This window comes from Rousettus aegyptiacus, unplaced genomic scaffold (genome assembly GCF_014176215.1).
Source record: "Rousettus aegyptiacus isolate mRouAeg1 unplaced genomic scaffold, mRouAeg1.p scaffold_m13_p_5, whole genome shotgun sequence".
Taxonomy (NCBI): Eukaryota; Metazoa; Chordata; class Mammalia; order Chiroptera; family Pteropodidae; genus Rousettus; species Rousettus aegyptiacus.
The window spans coordinates 94186678-94201377 of record NW_023416308.1 but is presented as its reverse complement, the minus strand read 5'-3'; the positions used below and the strand labels follow the sequence as shown (position 1 = coordinate 94201377).

At 34.0% G+C, this 14700-nt stretch overlaps 1 protein-coding gene, 1 long non-coding RNA gene and 1 pseudogene across 3 annotated transcripts in view; 2 read left to right on the top strand and 1 right to left on the bottom strand.

The window, feature by feature from the left end:
- Positions 1–3442, bottom strand: part of ANO3 (anoctamin 3) — a 347116-nt gene extending 343674 nt beyond the window's left edge. Inside the window, exons 1-2 of one of the 2 annotated variants that reach the window (XM_036220667.1) lie at positions 3221–3442; positions 3000–3072 (exon numbers count right to left, since the gene is read on the bottom strand). Coding sequence is in view for 1 of the 2 variants with exons in the window: in XM_016147425.2 (XP_016002911.2) it covers positions 3221–3278 (58 nt within the window). In the remaining variant the exon portion in view is untranslated. The remainder of the gene's footprint in view (positions 1–2999; positions 3073–3220) is intronic. The other variant, XM_016147425.2, reaches the window with a different exon arrangement.
- A 146-nt stretch (positions 3443–3588) lies between these two features.
- The window catches only part of LOC118602822, a 165106-nt gene continuing 153994 nt past the window's right edge, over positions 3589–14700 (top strand). The window contains exon 1 of the long non-coding RNA XR_004950840.1: positions 3589–3636. This is a non-coding gene — a long non-coding RNA (uncharacterized LOC118602822). The remainder of the gene's footprint in view (positions 3637–14700) is intronic.
- LOC118603065 lies at positions 6670–6788 on the top strand (annotated as a pseudogene).

Below are 14700 nucleotides of genomic sequence, written 5' to 3'. Positions count from 1 at the left end.
CTAGCAACCACATTAAAAACATGAAAAGAAACAGGTAAAGGTGAGTTAAAAATATACTTTATAGATACATGTTATTATTTTAGCATGTAAACAATACTAAATTACTGAAATATTTTACATTCCTATCCTTCATACTCATTCTTTGAGATCTGTGGCATATTTTAACTTACACGACATTTCAATCTAGATGCTAAATTTGATTAAAAAATACTTGATTCCTATTGAGATTTCATAAAATTATCAGTTGAAAAAGTAGATTTATATTTCCAAATTGGTGTAAACACACGTAAAAGTTTCCCAATTTATGAATTAAGTATTCATTTAAAAATTATAATTAAACTAATTTAAATAAAATAGAATTAAAAGTTCAGTTTCTCAGTTACACAATTTCAAGTGCTCACTGCTATATTAAATAGTTCAGTCCTAGTCACTTAGAAATAAAGAGTCTGATTTCCAGTAAGCTCTGGCACTGATAAAAAAGTAGATATTAGTAACTTTAAAATGATGCAATTGATCAGATTTGGAGACAAATTTGATCTGAAGTTATGAGATTTTAAGAGGAAATTCCAGAAAAACTTGCATTATTCAGCTAACATAGTTCTGAACAATGTTTCTCAAAACGTTGAGTGTGAAGAAATTTTCTTTAGAAGCTACTTAAAAATATGTATTTCCTGTCCCTCATCCTGCTCCTTCAGAAATTCTGGTTTAGAAGTTTCTACAGTGAGGCTTAAAAAATGCATTTTAGTTCTGCTTCAGATCCTTTCGGACAAAACTTTGAGAAATACTGCCCTCTAGAGTTTGATTGTATTAAAACCAGTTTCCAATCCATTATAAAAAAAAAATATTTATTGAGTAGGTAATGTTTTACTGCATTGATTAGGCAATTCTGAACCAGTATCACTGTACATGTTCATTATAGACATATACCTGCAGTCATAACTCATAGAATTTAGGATCTTGCCAATAGGTGTTGATAAACACTGATACTATTTGATAATTAAAAGCACAGCAATGATAACTTGTCTAAGCAATTCTAAATAATGAAATCTACTGCTATCCCTCCCTCAGCTCTCCAATATTCAAATAATAGCTATGCTCCTGCTCAAAGACATTTTCCTGATCTACAATTATAGAACATCAAGAGAAGTCGTTACCTCAACACTATCTAGAAATTATTCATTTGTCAAAAAAACAATTAATAGTGTTTGGTCATCTGTATAAATTGACATTACTTTCTGCTTTATTTTACATTGTTATTTTCATTCCAAAATTTTATAAACATGTATCTTGTATTACTATACCAAAACTTGTGTCACTATTTAAATTTTGTATTCTTGCATCACAGATTCAAAATGGAGTTTTCTGTTTTCCAATACCTGATGTTTCTTAATGACTCATATTTAGTCTTTAATTCTAATTATTATGTCATAAAATAACAACACATTAAAGGAAAACAAAACTTTGTTCAAGTATTTCTGCGCATAGCCTCATTTTATTACAGTTGTGCCAATGTTGCTTGACTATAATTTAAAAGGGGAAATTAAGTATATGAGAACGAAATGAGTAAAAATTGTGATTTATGTCATGGTAGTTTGGATGATATTTACAAGCAAAGTTTTCTGGAACTCTTTACAAGTGTTAATGGGAATCTTAATGTAAGACAAACATCTGATAGCATCAACAGAACATCTCATTGCTATGATGTTCTGTCATGGACTTCCTAGGCAACAAACCATTGCCTCTCATCAAAATAAAATGGCAGTATTGAAGATGACATCTGCCAAGCTCCAGAGTGATTCTTTCTGAAAAGAAATCGGATATTACATGACAAAAAAAAAAAAAAAAAAAAGTCTGTCGGCTACAGTATAATTGGACTAAGTTGTACAAATCATTGCTAAGAAATATGTCACAAATCTGCCAAGATCAAGAGATGCACCTGAGCTCACCAGCTGGACAAGAGAGACAGGCTCCAAACAGAGAAGAATTACAAGCCCAGATGGGACTTCATGGCTGAAATGTAATCAGATTTACATGGAGCACATCTCTAAAAGAAATGGTGACTTTATTGCACGTCGGAAAGCTCATTTCTCCAATCTGACACATCCATCAAAGACATATTTCAATCCCCTTTCACCCTTTTATTTAACAATTTTGTCTAAGAAGTTACTATAGGTCACCAAGTGTCACCATAATAAGGAAAAAGTTATAACTAGTGACCTTAAAAAATGTGTGGTCTAAAGAAAGAAGAGAGGACACCTGCGAGTTACACAAGTGTTTGTGAGATCATTTGATGTGTGTATATTTAAACACAATTACTATACTGAAGCAAATAATTTTATAGTAGAAAAAGGAGAGGATATCAAAAGGACAGAGAAAAATAACAATTTTAAAAAGTTTTTAACATGAAACTTTTTTTATTTTTTATTTTTTAAGAGGCATGAAGTATAAAAAAATGCTATTTCGTGGTGAAGGGATAAAAGAACTGTATCAGCCTATACTTAATTATCCCACAGGTACCTCAGATCTAGCATATATAATACTATAACCTGGAGATCACACTCATCTGCTGACTCTGTCTACTCAGTAGCAGAATCACATCATCTTCCAAGTGTTCCCTATGAACCTGCCAATGTTTTGTTTTAGGCTCTCTTTATCTTTCCCTTCTAACTAGGGAAAGTAGGAAGTAAAAGGAAATCAACTTCCCGTTGATGCTTATTCGGAATATGGAAGAATATTTCCTCTATGACAGGCGTGGTTTCTCAGTCACCATTAAACATCTAATAACTGGGCAGTCCTTCCTGAATAGTCCAGGACAAGAGCAACAGGGACTGGATTGCAAGAGCAGTAGTAAATGCTCCTGTCCTTTCCTAAGGTTAGTTTTAGCCTAAATAAGTTCCTATTTCTGCTGAATGTGCACCAGTATAATGGGGTCTAGGGATACTCATTTTTAAAAAATCCTGGACAGTATTGAGCAGAAGGCTCCAGTAATACATTCTTATCCAGGCCATTCAGATATCGGTCCTCCGCCTCTCTTGGGGTTCAGGGAGTTCCTCAATTTCTTTTTGCTCCCACCTAGGAAGAGAAGATTCCTGTCTAGTGAACGGTTCTCCTTTCACAAGGCTGGGGTCCGCACCTGGATGGCCAGAACATGGACCACCCTAGTTGACTCTTTGAATAGCACAGGCATGAGCCGGCTCAGGCCCTAGCAAGTAGAACTCACCACAGACATGCAGAAATACATCTTGCTGCCTGATGATATCACGTGACTCGGATTTCATTCAACTTAGGGCTCAGGTCCCGCTCCAGCTTTACGTGAATGGTAGCTGTGGCCAGATCAATGGCCTCGGAGCCAGCTTCCCAGAAGAGATAGAGGTGACTGGTCTTCAAGAGAAGGCTACTAGCAAGAAGCCCTCTCATCATCAGCAACTGCTCAGTTACTGCCTCAAATCACACTCAGGGACCAGACTCCTCTGCGGCCAATATAGTCCTTACGTCCTGAGGCACGGTGGGAAATGGAGTCCTCTTTGCATGACGTGACCACGCGAGGGCCCAAGGATTCATGGGAACTATAGTCTGTGTTTCTCCAGACTCTTGAGGGCATCGGATGCTCAGAACCAAAGGAGTACAAGGAAAACGGTATTTACTAGGGTTGGGCTTATTCTATCTGAGTTATTGCCAATAGATCTTCCAGATCATCTAGTCAAACTCCTTTATTTAACATGAAAGAAAATGGGAATTTGGTCCATTTATTGAATACATAATTATTATGTGATAGAGCTAGTACTGGAAGCTAAGAGATAAAGACAAGCCCTGTCCTCATGTTTTCAGAACATTGGAAAGATGAACAAGTGAACAGATAGTTGCAACATAATGTGCTAAATGTTGCAGCGGGACCAACCATAGGATGATAAAGGAAACATGTCGCTGGACTTGGCACTTGGGGTGCAGAGAAAATTTCCATCAGAAGATTTAAGAGAACAGTCCAAAAAAGAGCATAGAATTCCTTTTCTCAGTTTCTCCTTGCAGGCAAAGAGAGCAGCGTATGCCAAGACCAGGTGGAGGGAGAAAATGTGACAGTTGTTCCATGTGATAAGATGTAGTTAGGTATGGTTGGAGCGTAGAGAGCAGACATGATAGTCGTGGGAAGCCAGTCAGTGCACAGTAACGAAGAAGGAGAAGCAGGACCCAGGACCATGCTGGGCCTCATTCGCCTAGTAAAGTGGTTTTGTCTTTATCTTGGGAAGAGTGAGAAACGAGTGACAGATTAAGCAGAGGTGTGACATTTATATTTTTCCAAAATGATATAGTTTTTTTTAAATTTCTTCAAATTTTATTTTATATCCTTAAATATTATTTTTATAGACATCTTCATATATTCCTATGTATTTCTCCCAACTTCTAATTTTGAAAAATTGAATAATACAAAGCAACACCCTCTACACTTTACTAGATTCACATTTTTTGTATTTATATATGTTTATACACTTTCATATTTATATGTGTATTAATAGACTTTATGTTTAGAGTAGTTTAGTATACTGAAAAATTAAGTGGTAAATATACAAAGTTACCATATGCTCCCTCATTCTCCACCCCACATACTTCCTAACATCTTGCATCAATGAGATTCCATTTGTTCCAGCTGTGCTTTGTACCGCCTGTGATTTTAACAAATATGTAATGATATGTACCTACCATGACATTACAGCATCATACAGAATAGTTCCATTCTCCTAAAAATCCTGCGTTCCACTTTCCTTGGCTATCACTTCTCATACAGTGTTGCATAAAACTAATGAGTGGACATCTTGTTTTGTTTCTGATCATAATGGGAAAGCCTTTGCCATTAAGTATGAGATTTTATGTGGTTTCGGTATATGCCACGTAGAGTTGAATTTTTCTCTGGTCCTAGTTTTTTGAGAATTTTTGTTACGAATAAGTGTTAATTTTATTAAATGTTTTCAACATGTATTAAGATGACCATGCAATTTATTAAGATGATCATATGGTTTTTCTCTTTTATTCTATTAATATGGTGAATTAACTGATTCGTTTTTAATTGGTAAACCAATTTTTTAGTTCTGATAAAACTCACTTGGTCCCAATGTATTATTATCCTTTTTTATATTTCTGGATCCTATTTGCTAATCTTTTGCAAGGATTGTTTTGGTATATATCATGATAGATATCAGTCTTTAGCTTTCTCTTCTTGAAATACCTTGTTCTGGTTTTGGCATCATAATGCTCACCACACATGATGAGTTTGGTTATGTTCCTCTTTTATTCCTAAAGCATTAATGAAGGGTTGATAATTCTTCCTTATATGTCTGATAGATTGGAACAAAGCCTGAAACATTCCTTCTGGAAAGGTTTTAACATACAAACTCAATTTCCTTAATAGATACAGGATATTAAGAATTGAAATTTTTTTCTAGCATCAACTTTTTATTATGTATCTTTCAAGGAATTTTTACAACTCATATAAGTTGTCAAATTTATTTGCATGAATTTGTCATGTCTTTTCATGTTTTTAATGTATGTAGCATTTGAGGTGGCAGCCTTTTAATTCCTGTTATTGGTAATACTTTTCTTTTCTTTTCTTTTCTTTTTTTTATTACCAGCCCAACTAAAGGTGTTTCAGTTTTGTTGATCTCAGAATAGCTGGTTTGGGTTTTAATGGTATTTCTCTTTTTATTCATTTCCTATTTGATTGAGTTTTATCTTTTTATTTATTTATTTTCTCTATTTACTTTGTGCTCACTTTACTCTTGTTTCTTCTAGTTTAAATTATTGATTTTGGACTTTTCTTCTTATTTAATATCAACATTTAAAGCTATAAATTTCCCTATATGAGCTGTGTTAACTGTGACATTAATTGTGGTTTATTGTTCTTTCATTTTGATTTAGTTCATAATATTTTGTAATTTTTCTTGTGATATTGTCCTTGACTTATGGTTTATTTAGAAGTGGATTACTTAATGTTTAAAATAATTATGTCCTACAATCTGTTTTCTAGATTTTCTATAATGGGAAATAAATTCAGCCCAAGTTATTTCATCATGCAGGAGTCCTTTTTAATGACTTTCTAATGTTTAGAGTTTTGCTATAATATTTTTTTTGTATGTGAGTGTACAGAAGAAGCCGGAACATCAATTTCTCATCCTTCCTTGTAGTTAGAAAAACAAAAACCTAGATCCACCATTCAGAGGCACCAATGTGTAACCTTGATTCAGAAGAACACAATGTGAAGTGGATGGGTTAAGAAATCCATTTTTTTTCTAGTGATATTGGTGACTAAAACATAAAGTTATTGGATTAGAGTGGCTTGGGTTTTGATGTCTAGTGGCCAGTTTCAGCACTGTAGCTCTAAGTGTTTCTGTAAGTTGGATAGCTTCTAAGCTTAATACTTTATTCTTCCCTGATATGTGAGATTTTGTGAGATACCTTTTAATAACTTGCTTTTCCACTTGAGCTAACTAGAGTAGCTTCTGTTGTTTTCAAATAGAAACTCTGAATGATAAAGAGATTATTGGTTTTCTAAGTAATTTGAGAGTCAGTTAATCAGCTTTTAAGCAGAAGTATATTGTAGTTTCCCTGTACTTTGAGGCTGAGTTAATGCTAATGAATTGTGCACCCATGAATAGGCAATCATTCTTGATATTGTCTTTGGTCTACAGCCATGCCACCCTGAACAAGCCAGATCTCTTCTGATCTCGGAAGCTAACCAGGGTGGAGCCTGGTTAGTATTTGGAAGAGAGACCACCTAGGAAGATCAGGTGCTGTAGGCATTAAAAAAATAAAATAAAAAATAAGGGATTGTAAACTGACAAGGTCCTTGCAATCTGTGAGGTCAACCAAGGGTTGCCTTGCCTTAAAAAAAAAAAAAAAAAAAAAAGATATTATCTTTAGTATGATACATTTCTCTACAAAGTAATCACAATGTGTATTATATAAAATATTTTTGCTCAGGTGTTTTTTCCTCCATTATTTTACCTTTATTCTACTATATTCCAAACAGTTATGTAAAGAATCTAGCATAATATGAGAGTCTGTGGTTTACTACCTTTGACAATTCATTTCGAATTGCTTCCAAGAAAATTTCTGTGAATTAATTTAATTTAGCATCTAATTTGCATGTTGTTGATGTTGTTGTTGTTGTAAGACAGAAAGAACAAAAAACTCTTCCTGACAAATGACTCCAAAGCTCGTTCACCCTTCAGATAAATCCTATATGATGCATGTGAAACTGTGAGCCAGCTGAACTAGTTCCCAATTAGAGCTTCTTAAGCTTTAATTTTCAGAATGTAAAAATTATTGAAAATTGACCTAACTCTACAAATCTGAAATTTCAGTACACTTAATGCTCAGAATTGCAATCTATTATTATTAATCATCATCATCCTTTTATTTTTGGTGGTGGATGAGTAGGGAACTGCTAGCTATATAGCAGTCAGCGCATAAGTGAAAATGACTTACTCTTTATCTTCTTTTTGTTTTCTTTCCATTTTACAACCCACTCTACATTGTTCTGGTTATCATTATGAGCTCTACCATTTAGAATGCTTTGGTTGGCAAATGGAAGACACCAGTACGAGATCAGAGGGTGGAGGGAAGAGGTAGAGATAAATTATTCCACTAGCTTCCTCCTTTCTGGTATGTGGTGGGCAGTAATGAATTCTTCTACTGCAGCTTCTGTCTGGTTGTTTTGCAACTGAAGTTTTCTTAGAAAACAACTTCCTGTCTCATCCCTTCAGACTTAAAAGTGGTACTATTTTTTTAGGATGCTTAACCCCATGCATAGTTATTCCTAGGGTGTAGGGCTGAGCCTTAATCAATAAATTGGCAAGTCGTGACCAGATATATTTCAGAATATCTATGGACAAATCAGTGACTGCTATGTGAATCCTATTTTCCCTCTTTTGGAATAAAGTGTATTTTATGACTTTTCTGATATTTCATGTTGGATGTGAAGGAACAAAACTTGTCTCTTTAATTGAGAGTTTTTCATATTGAGAGAAACTTCTCAAAAAGATCTGTTTTATGAACCACATTGAGGAGTTCATCTAGATCTGGATCCAATGTAAATTACAACATTCAAGACTCAAGCTTGAGACTGATTTTATAAAGAGATATTACTTCGTGATAGGGGGTCTTAGAAGTAGGTGAGAGTTTTTTGCATGTGGTTTATATGTAAATAACTTGTGGCCAGAAGACCAACATTGGCAGTTTCAGAGTATAGTCACCAAATTCAGTGACATTTGTTTCATTGGGAGGTGGATTCTATGTCTCCTCCTGAACTTAAACTCTCATTGCTTGGCAATAGAATATGGTGGAATTGATATGTGGCACTAGGACAGTTTCTAGGCCCAAAGTTTAGGATTCTGGTAACTTACATTTTCTCTCTCTTGGAACATAGACTCTGATTTCAGCCACCATGCTGTGAGGAAGCCTAGGCTATGTGTAGAGGCCATGTGTGGGTATTCTGGCTGGCAGCCACAACGTTAGGCCTCAGCTGCCAGCCTATATCAACTGCCAGACACTGAGAAGATTTTAAACTGAATTAAAGCCTGGCCCCCATTTAACTGCTACTACACGAGAGATCTTGAATGAGAATCCCTTAGCGGAGCCCCATCAACCTCCAGAATAATGGGAGATAATAATGAAATTATTCTTGTTGTCTTAAGGCATTAAGTTTTAGGCTGACTTGTTATCTAGCAGTAGGAAACTGCAATGACATTTACCTCTAAAAATTAAATTCACCTTTGTAATATCTGTATTATGACTATCATACATAAAAAATAACAATGAGAACAGAAATTTATTTTTAATAAAAAATTTACATATATGCTCTGTGATAAATACAGCTTCATCCTATGTTCAGTAATTAAAACTAAATTAAACTAAATATGTTAGACAAGAAGGGCTATGTCTAAAATAGTTACTAGTTACTAGATAATCAGCTAGTAAAGATGATTATTTTTAATCATCTAGAAATAACTTATGTTCATCATTAGATCCTACACTAAAGCAACTTTATAATCGAAACAAAACAAAGCAAAACAAAAAATAGTATTTAGCCGTTTCAACTCAAACTAACCATAATTTGAAAATACAAAATGTATGTACCCTCTTTTTACCAAGCAATCTAATAGAAATCTTTCTGATATCTCTGATTATAATGGTTAAATATTTTTAAGATAATGAATGAAACATCTGAGATGTGAAAGTGTAATGACTGGTTTTCTAACTAACATCCTAGTGTCCATTTATTAACTCAGTATTAATTATTTGGGTATCGATCATCAATTTTCCTTGATTTCTACATAAGAAATTCATAATTAAGAATTATCTGAGATATAGAACCTGTTTTTGGGGGTATCGTACCTTTAGGAAACTTCATTATTGTTTTTCCCCCCCTCTCTATAAAGAGACAGGATTGGAAATGATTTATGCATATAGTCCTCTAGTAAATTTTTTCAGATAATTCACGAATAATTTTTTAAATCATTAAGCAGCATATTCATTGGTATTAATCATTTTTAATTAAAACATGCCTTGTAGGCTTACGTTTTGGAGTGGACTCAAAATTTTATATATTTTTAATATGTACCTTAGTTCTTCCACACTTTATAAGTTTATAGTGATATGTATTTGGTCACAGTGAACCAAAATAATTTTCCCTCAGGAAGGAAGAACACAGGGCTTGTAGCTACAATTTGCTTTTTAACTTTAAATCCATGTGCAAGTTTTCTCAACTGAATAATAAGAAAGCAGTATTTCCCCTGCTTACTTCACAGGATTGTTAAAAGTATTTATAAGATTAGCCATGTGAACATTCTCTGCAATCAGTGTGTATTCGTAAAATAACAGCTATGTATTTTGCACCATTCTAGGTAAATTAGAATGAAATTTCCCATGAAATAAAAGAGAATCATAAAATTGAACACCTGTAGGAGACATTGAAGACAATTACTCCCTATTTTATTATTTTACTGATAAATGAGACCTAGTGAGACTTTTTCAAGTTCAAATTGGCCAGAATCTATGTCCTTTGACTTTTCAGACAGCATCTACAAAATCATCACCGAGGAAATAAATGCTACTACATTGAATGAGGTATTACATTTTCGTTTTAATAATTTTAGACAAAATATCCCCTAGGACAGATTTTGACAGTCTCCTAGCCTTTCCCATTAGGAAAATGAATCAGAGGAAGCTCTGAGTTTCCTCTGAGTAGAGAAAGCATACTGTAGTCTTCAAACAACAGCTTCACTACCCATAGCTCAGATTCCTCAGTGCTGCCTAGATACTCAGCCTATGAAGGAAAGAGGCGAAGAGAAGTGACAAGTGACCCCAGGAGCAAACATAGATCATGTCAGAAGATGGCAGTAGAGGAGCAGAAGCAAAGGCAACCAGGGTCTTACATTTCAGGTTCCTCTTATCCCTTAGTGGAACAGAACTCAAATGATTGGACATTTTGGTTTCTAAAAATTTAATGTAGGCATTTTTAGTAGAATTGAAAAAAATATTGAAAACATCGTATGTAGATTAAAAAAAGCTGTCTCTGCTGATGGCAATGAGAACATGGGATGTGAATTATAGTAAAATATGGTTAATTATCTAGAGAAGTTTATATATAAGTGAGCGAGACAGAAGATGTGTCAGCAATTAATGTATAAACAGAAATAGTCTCAGCATACTATGGGACTGCAGAGAGAAAATATATTAATTAGTTTTAGGGCTAATAGGAGCTTTTCTGCAGGAAGAGGTGTTTGAACTGAGGACCAAAGAACAGAAAAGAAATGAGTCAAGAAAAAAGGGGTAGAAGGATTTCCTGCTAAAAAGAACAACATGACTAAAGGGCTGGGTAGGACAATTAGATTATTCATTTAGGTAACATTGGAATTATTAATTATGAAGCAGAAATGTGTGATAAGCAGATAACTAATATTATTTGGAGTACAAAGGAAATAAGTGCATACTATATGAATTCCTTTAATCGTCCCCATTTCCTGATTTGGTACAGTCTCATTATCCATGCTTTTCAGAAGAGGCAACTGAAGCTGAAAATACTTACTGTGCTAAAGATCATGTTTTTTTAAATAAATTTTAATTTTTTAATTATAATAAACATATAACGTTACAGTAGTTTTGGGTGCACAACACAGTGACTTGACAATACAATTTCGGAAGTGATCACCCTGACAAATACAGCACCTATACACCACCATATGTAGTTATTACAATATTATCAACTATATCCCCATGCTGTACTTTACATCCCTATGACTATTTTGTAACTACCAACTTCTACCTCTTAATCCCCCAACTACCTCCCATATAGCAATCATCAAAATGTTCTCTGTACCTATGAGTTTGTTTCTGTTTTGTTTGTACATTAATTTTGTTTTTTAGATTCCACATAAAGATGAAATCATATGGTATTGTCTTTCTCCGTCTGACTTATTTCACTCAGCATAACTGTCCTCTAGGTATATCCATGTTGTTGCTGTTGGAAAGATTTCATTATTTTTTTATGGATGAGTAATATTTCATTGTATATATGTACCACTTCTTTATCCATTCATCTATTGATGGACACTAACATTGTTTCCATATATTAGCTATTTTAAATAATACTGCAGTGAACATATGAATGCATCTTTTTGAATTAGTGTTCTGGATTTCTTCAGATAAATACCCAGAAGTGGAATGACTAGGTCCTTCTTTGTCTCTTGTTATAGGCTTTGTTTTAGATAAGTATTGCTACCCAGCTCCCAGCTTGTTTGTTTGTGTCCATTCTCATAAAATATCTTTGTGCTTCATTTTACTTTCCATCTCTGTATGTCTTTTGACCTGAAGGGAGTCTCTTGTAGGCAGTATAAGGATCTTGTTTTGCCAAAGGTCATATTAAAAAAAAAAAAAAAAAAAACATTAAAACTAGCATTCAAACTTCCTTTTTTACTCCACAATCTATACTCTTTTCTTCGACCCCTGGTGCCAGAATAGTTAAATTTCGATAAGATCAATTCATGTATGCAAGAGACTTCTAAATGTCAAGCTCTTTCTCACATAAATTATTTCAGTTGCCAGCTATATGTGCCCAATATAGGGAGATGCAAGCTTAGTTTTTTTTTTTTTTAACCATCTCATTAAGATTTGAAAATAATATACATAGTGAATGTAGGTCAAATGGACATAATATGGAACAGTCTGTGACTTAATTAGTTTACATGTTCATTAAGTTTATTTTGATTTGAGTTAATTCAAATCACTGCTCTTTTCCATTGCAATAAAAAATCTAGGGCTAAACTTTGACTGGAACAGTATAGTATCAAAAAGATATATATTTGAAGAAAAACAATGTACTTTTATGTAGATGACATTTTGTTCAGAGACATTCTTTGCTTAGCATAAAACTGAAATTATTTTATGTAAAATAACTGACACACGAGTTTTAAGTATTCTCTTCTGTTTCCATGGAGAGCATAGCCTCTTCCAATTCTCTTTGCCTCTAAGGGTAAATAAGGCAATACAACAAACTAATCAAAGAACTGGGGTTGATAATATTTTTCCTTTCTTGGGCTAGCAGTTCTGAAAATTTCTATGAGATATAGAAAACTATCATTTTATTAATCTGTATTAGAGTACCAGATGCAAACTATTACTCAGGAAATGATTATGAAGAACGATCATGACATTAACTGCATCAGCTAAGACTAAGGAAGAATTCCTCATTGCTAGGATTGCCGGTGTGTTACCAGGACTATGTTTGGCACAATGAGAGATATGAGTAGAATCCATACCTCACCTGTTCTCAAGTGCCTTTTAATCTTTCTAGATAACTCTTATTTTCTCTATTCTGTGGTTCAGGAAATGCAGAAGAATATGATGTTCTATAAATAAATGCAAGGTAACTTTATGCTTTACATTTAGAGAAGCATTAGAAAAAAAATCATATAGATACAGAGTAAGCATCTAATCTGCCCCCCCCACCCCTCACATGCTTTCTGATATTAGCTTAATTCACAGTTGCTTCATCTTAGAGGGTATCATAGCATGCTGAGAATGCTTTGGTGTGAGTCACTCAGTCATAATTGCATCTCATCAGCATTTGTGGAATTATTTGAAGCCTGTCTTTGGCCAGACATAACTCAGTGAGGCTAACTACTGTTTCTTCCTATTCTCAATGTTTATCAAAGTGTTTGGTCTGTAGTAGAGTCACAGGAAAACAAATGTGTGATCAATGAATAAATTAATACATTTAATCATAGACACACCCACCCACAATGGGTCTAAGGCCTGTTCATAATAGGAATGAAGATACTGCTTCAAATTTATTTCTTTTAAAGATACCTTGCAAAAAAAATTTAGGTACCATTTATATTCATATCCCTTAATTTCACATTCCTCATAATCTCTGCTTTTCTCTATTGTATTACTTATATTTACTTCCAAAATATTCGGAAGATGCATTAACTTAAATAATCAAGAATAATGCAATTTAGAGAAAATCCTTCAGAAGTATTTTCTCACAAAAAAAGGTGGCAGCATTGAAAGTTTTTCTGACATCATTATAATTGAGAGCTGCAAGTTAATGAATAGACTTTGTAGTATAACATCTCTTACCCATCTCCTAAAGGATTTTTAAATGATAATTAGAGTCACCTAAGGCTATTGAAAGAATAAAGAGCTTCTTAAGTGGAAAACAAATTGCTTTTCTTGGCATTGTGGTAAATCCAAATGAATTTTTTTTATTATCTATTGAAAACAAAGAACCAGAATATTTTATCAGTACTAATGGTTGATATTCTAGACCATATCAAGGGTACTACATAATTGTTCAAAAACATAATTGTCCACATAATATAAAAGCATAAATAGTAGTATTGTCAAAAAGACTAATTACAAGGGTCAAGATGGTTGCTTCACTCACAGGTTTCCTCATAGTGGAGGTGAGACTTCTAAGTCTGTCAAAATACTTCCTGTGCCAGTTGTGAATATATCACTTCCCAGGTACAAATGAACAGTCCTTCTCCTTGTTTTGTATTATAACATTTAGACCTTGAAAATATTCCTCCTTTGCATGTTGGCTTGATATTAAGCTTCATCAAGAAAAAACGCTGGAGGTACTGCAAGGTCGTAGAAAAAAAGTATTCTTTTCCTTATCCCCATGGATGGATTTTGGTATGGCTGCCAACGAAATGCCATTTGGGAGTCCGCTTAGCAGCTTTTAGGAACCAGTATTGGTTTTCCTACACTTAGCAGCAAGTTTCTTTGTCACCTAGGGACCAGCCCGAGGATGTCTATACTTTCTAACAGTCTCGGAATCATATGGCTGGTCATTCATATGTATTTACTCTGACCCGCCCAGACCATGCAGCAGGGTAGTCACTTGTTACTCATTAAATTACTTACATGGCACATTTAAAATCTGACTTGAAAACCAACACTTCATTGTGGAAATGGAGACAAGAATAAAAATTTGTAGACTAACGTGTAAGTTATAATATATTTACAGTATATTATTTATAAACCCATAGAATTTATTGAGTACTTTCTAAGTCTGAGACATTGTATAAAATATGGAATTAATTAAAAGATGCAGGAAACATGGCCACTTTTCTCAGGAGAGGTGGGAAGAGGAGACTTGCGTCCCTCATACTAATAGTTAATGAATAACTATTTGTGGAATTCACT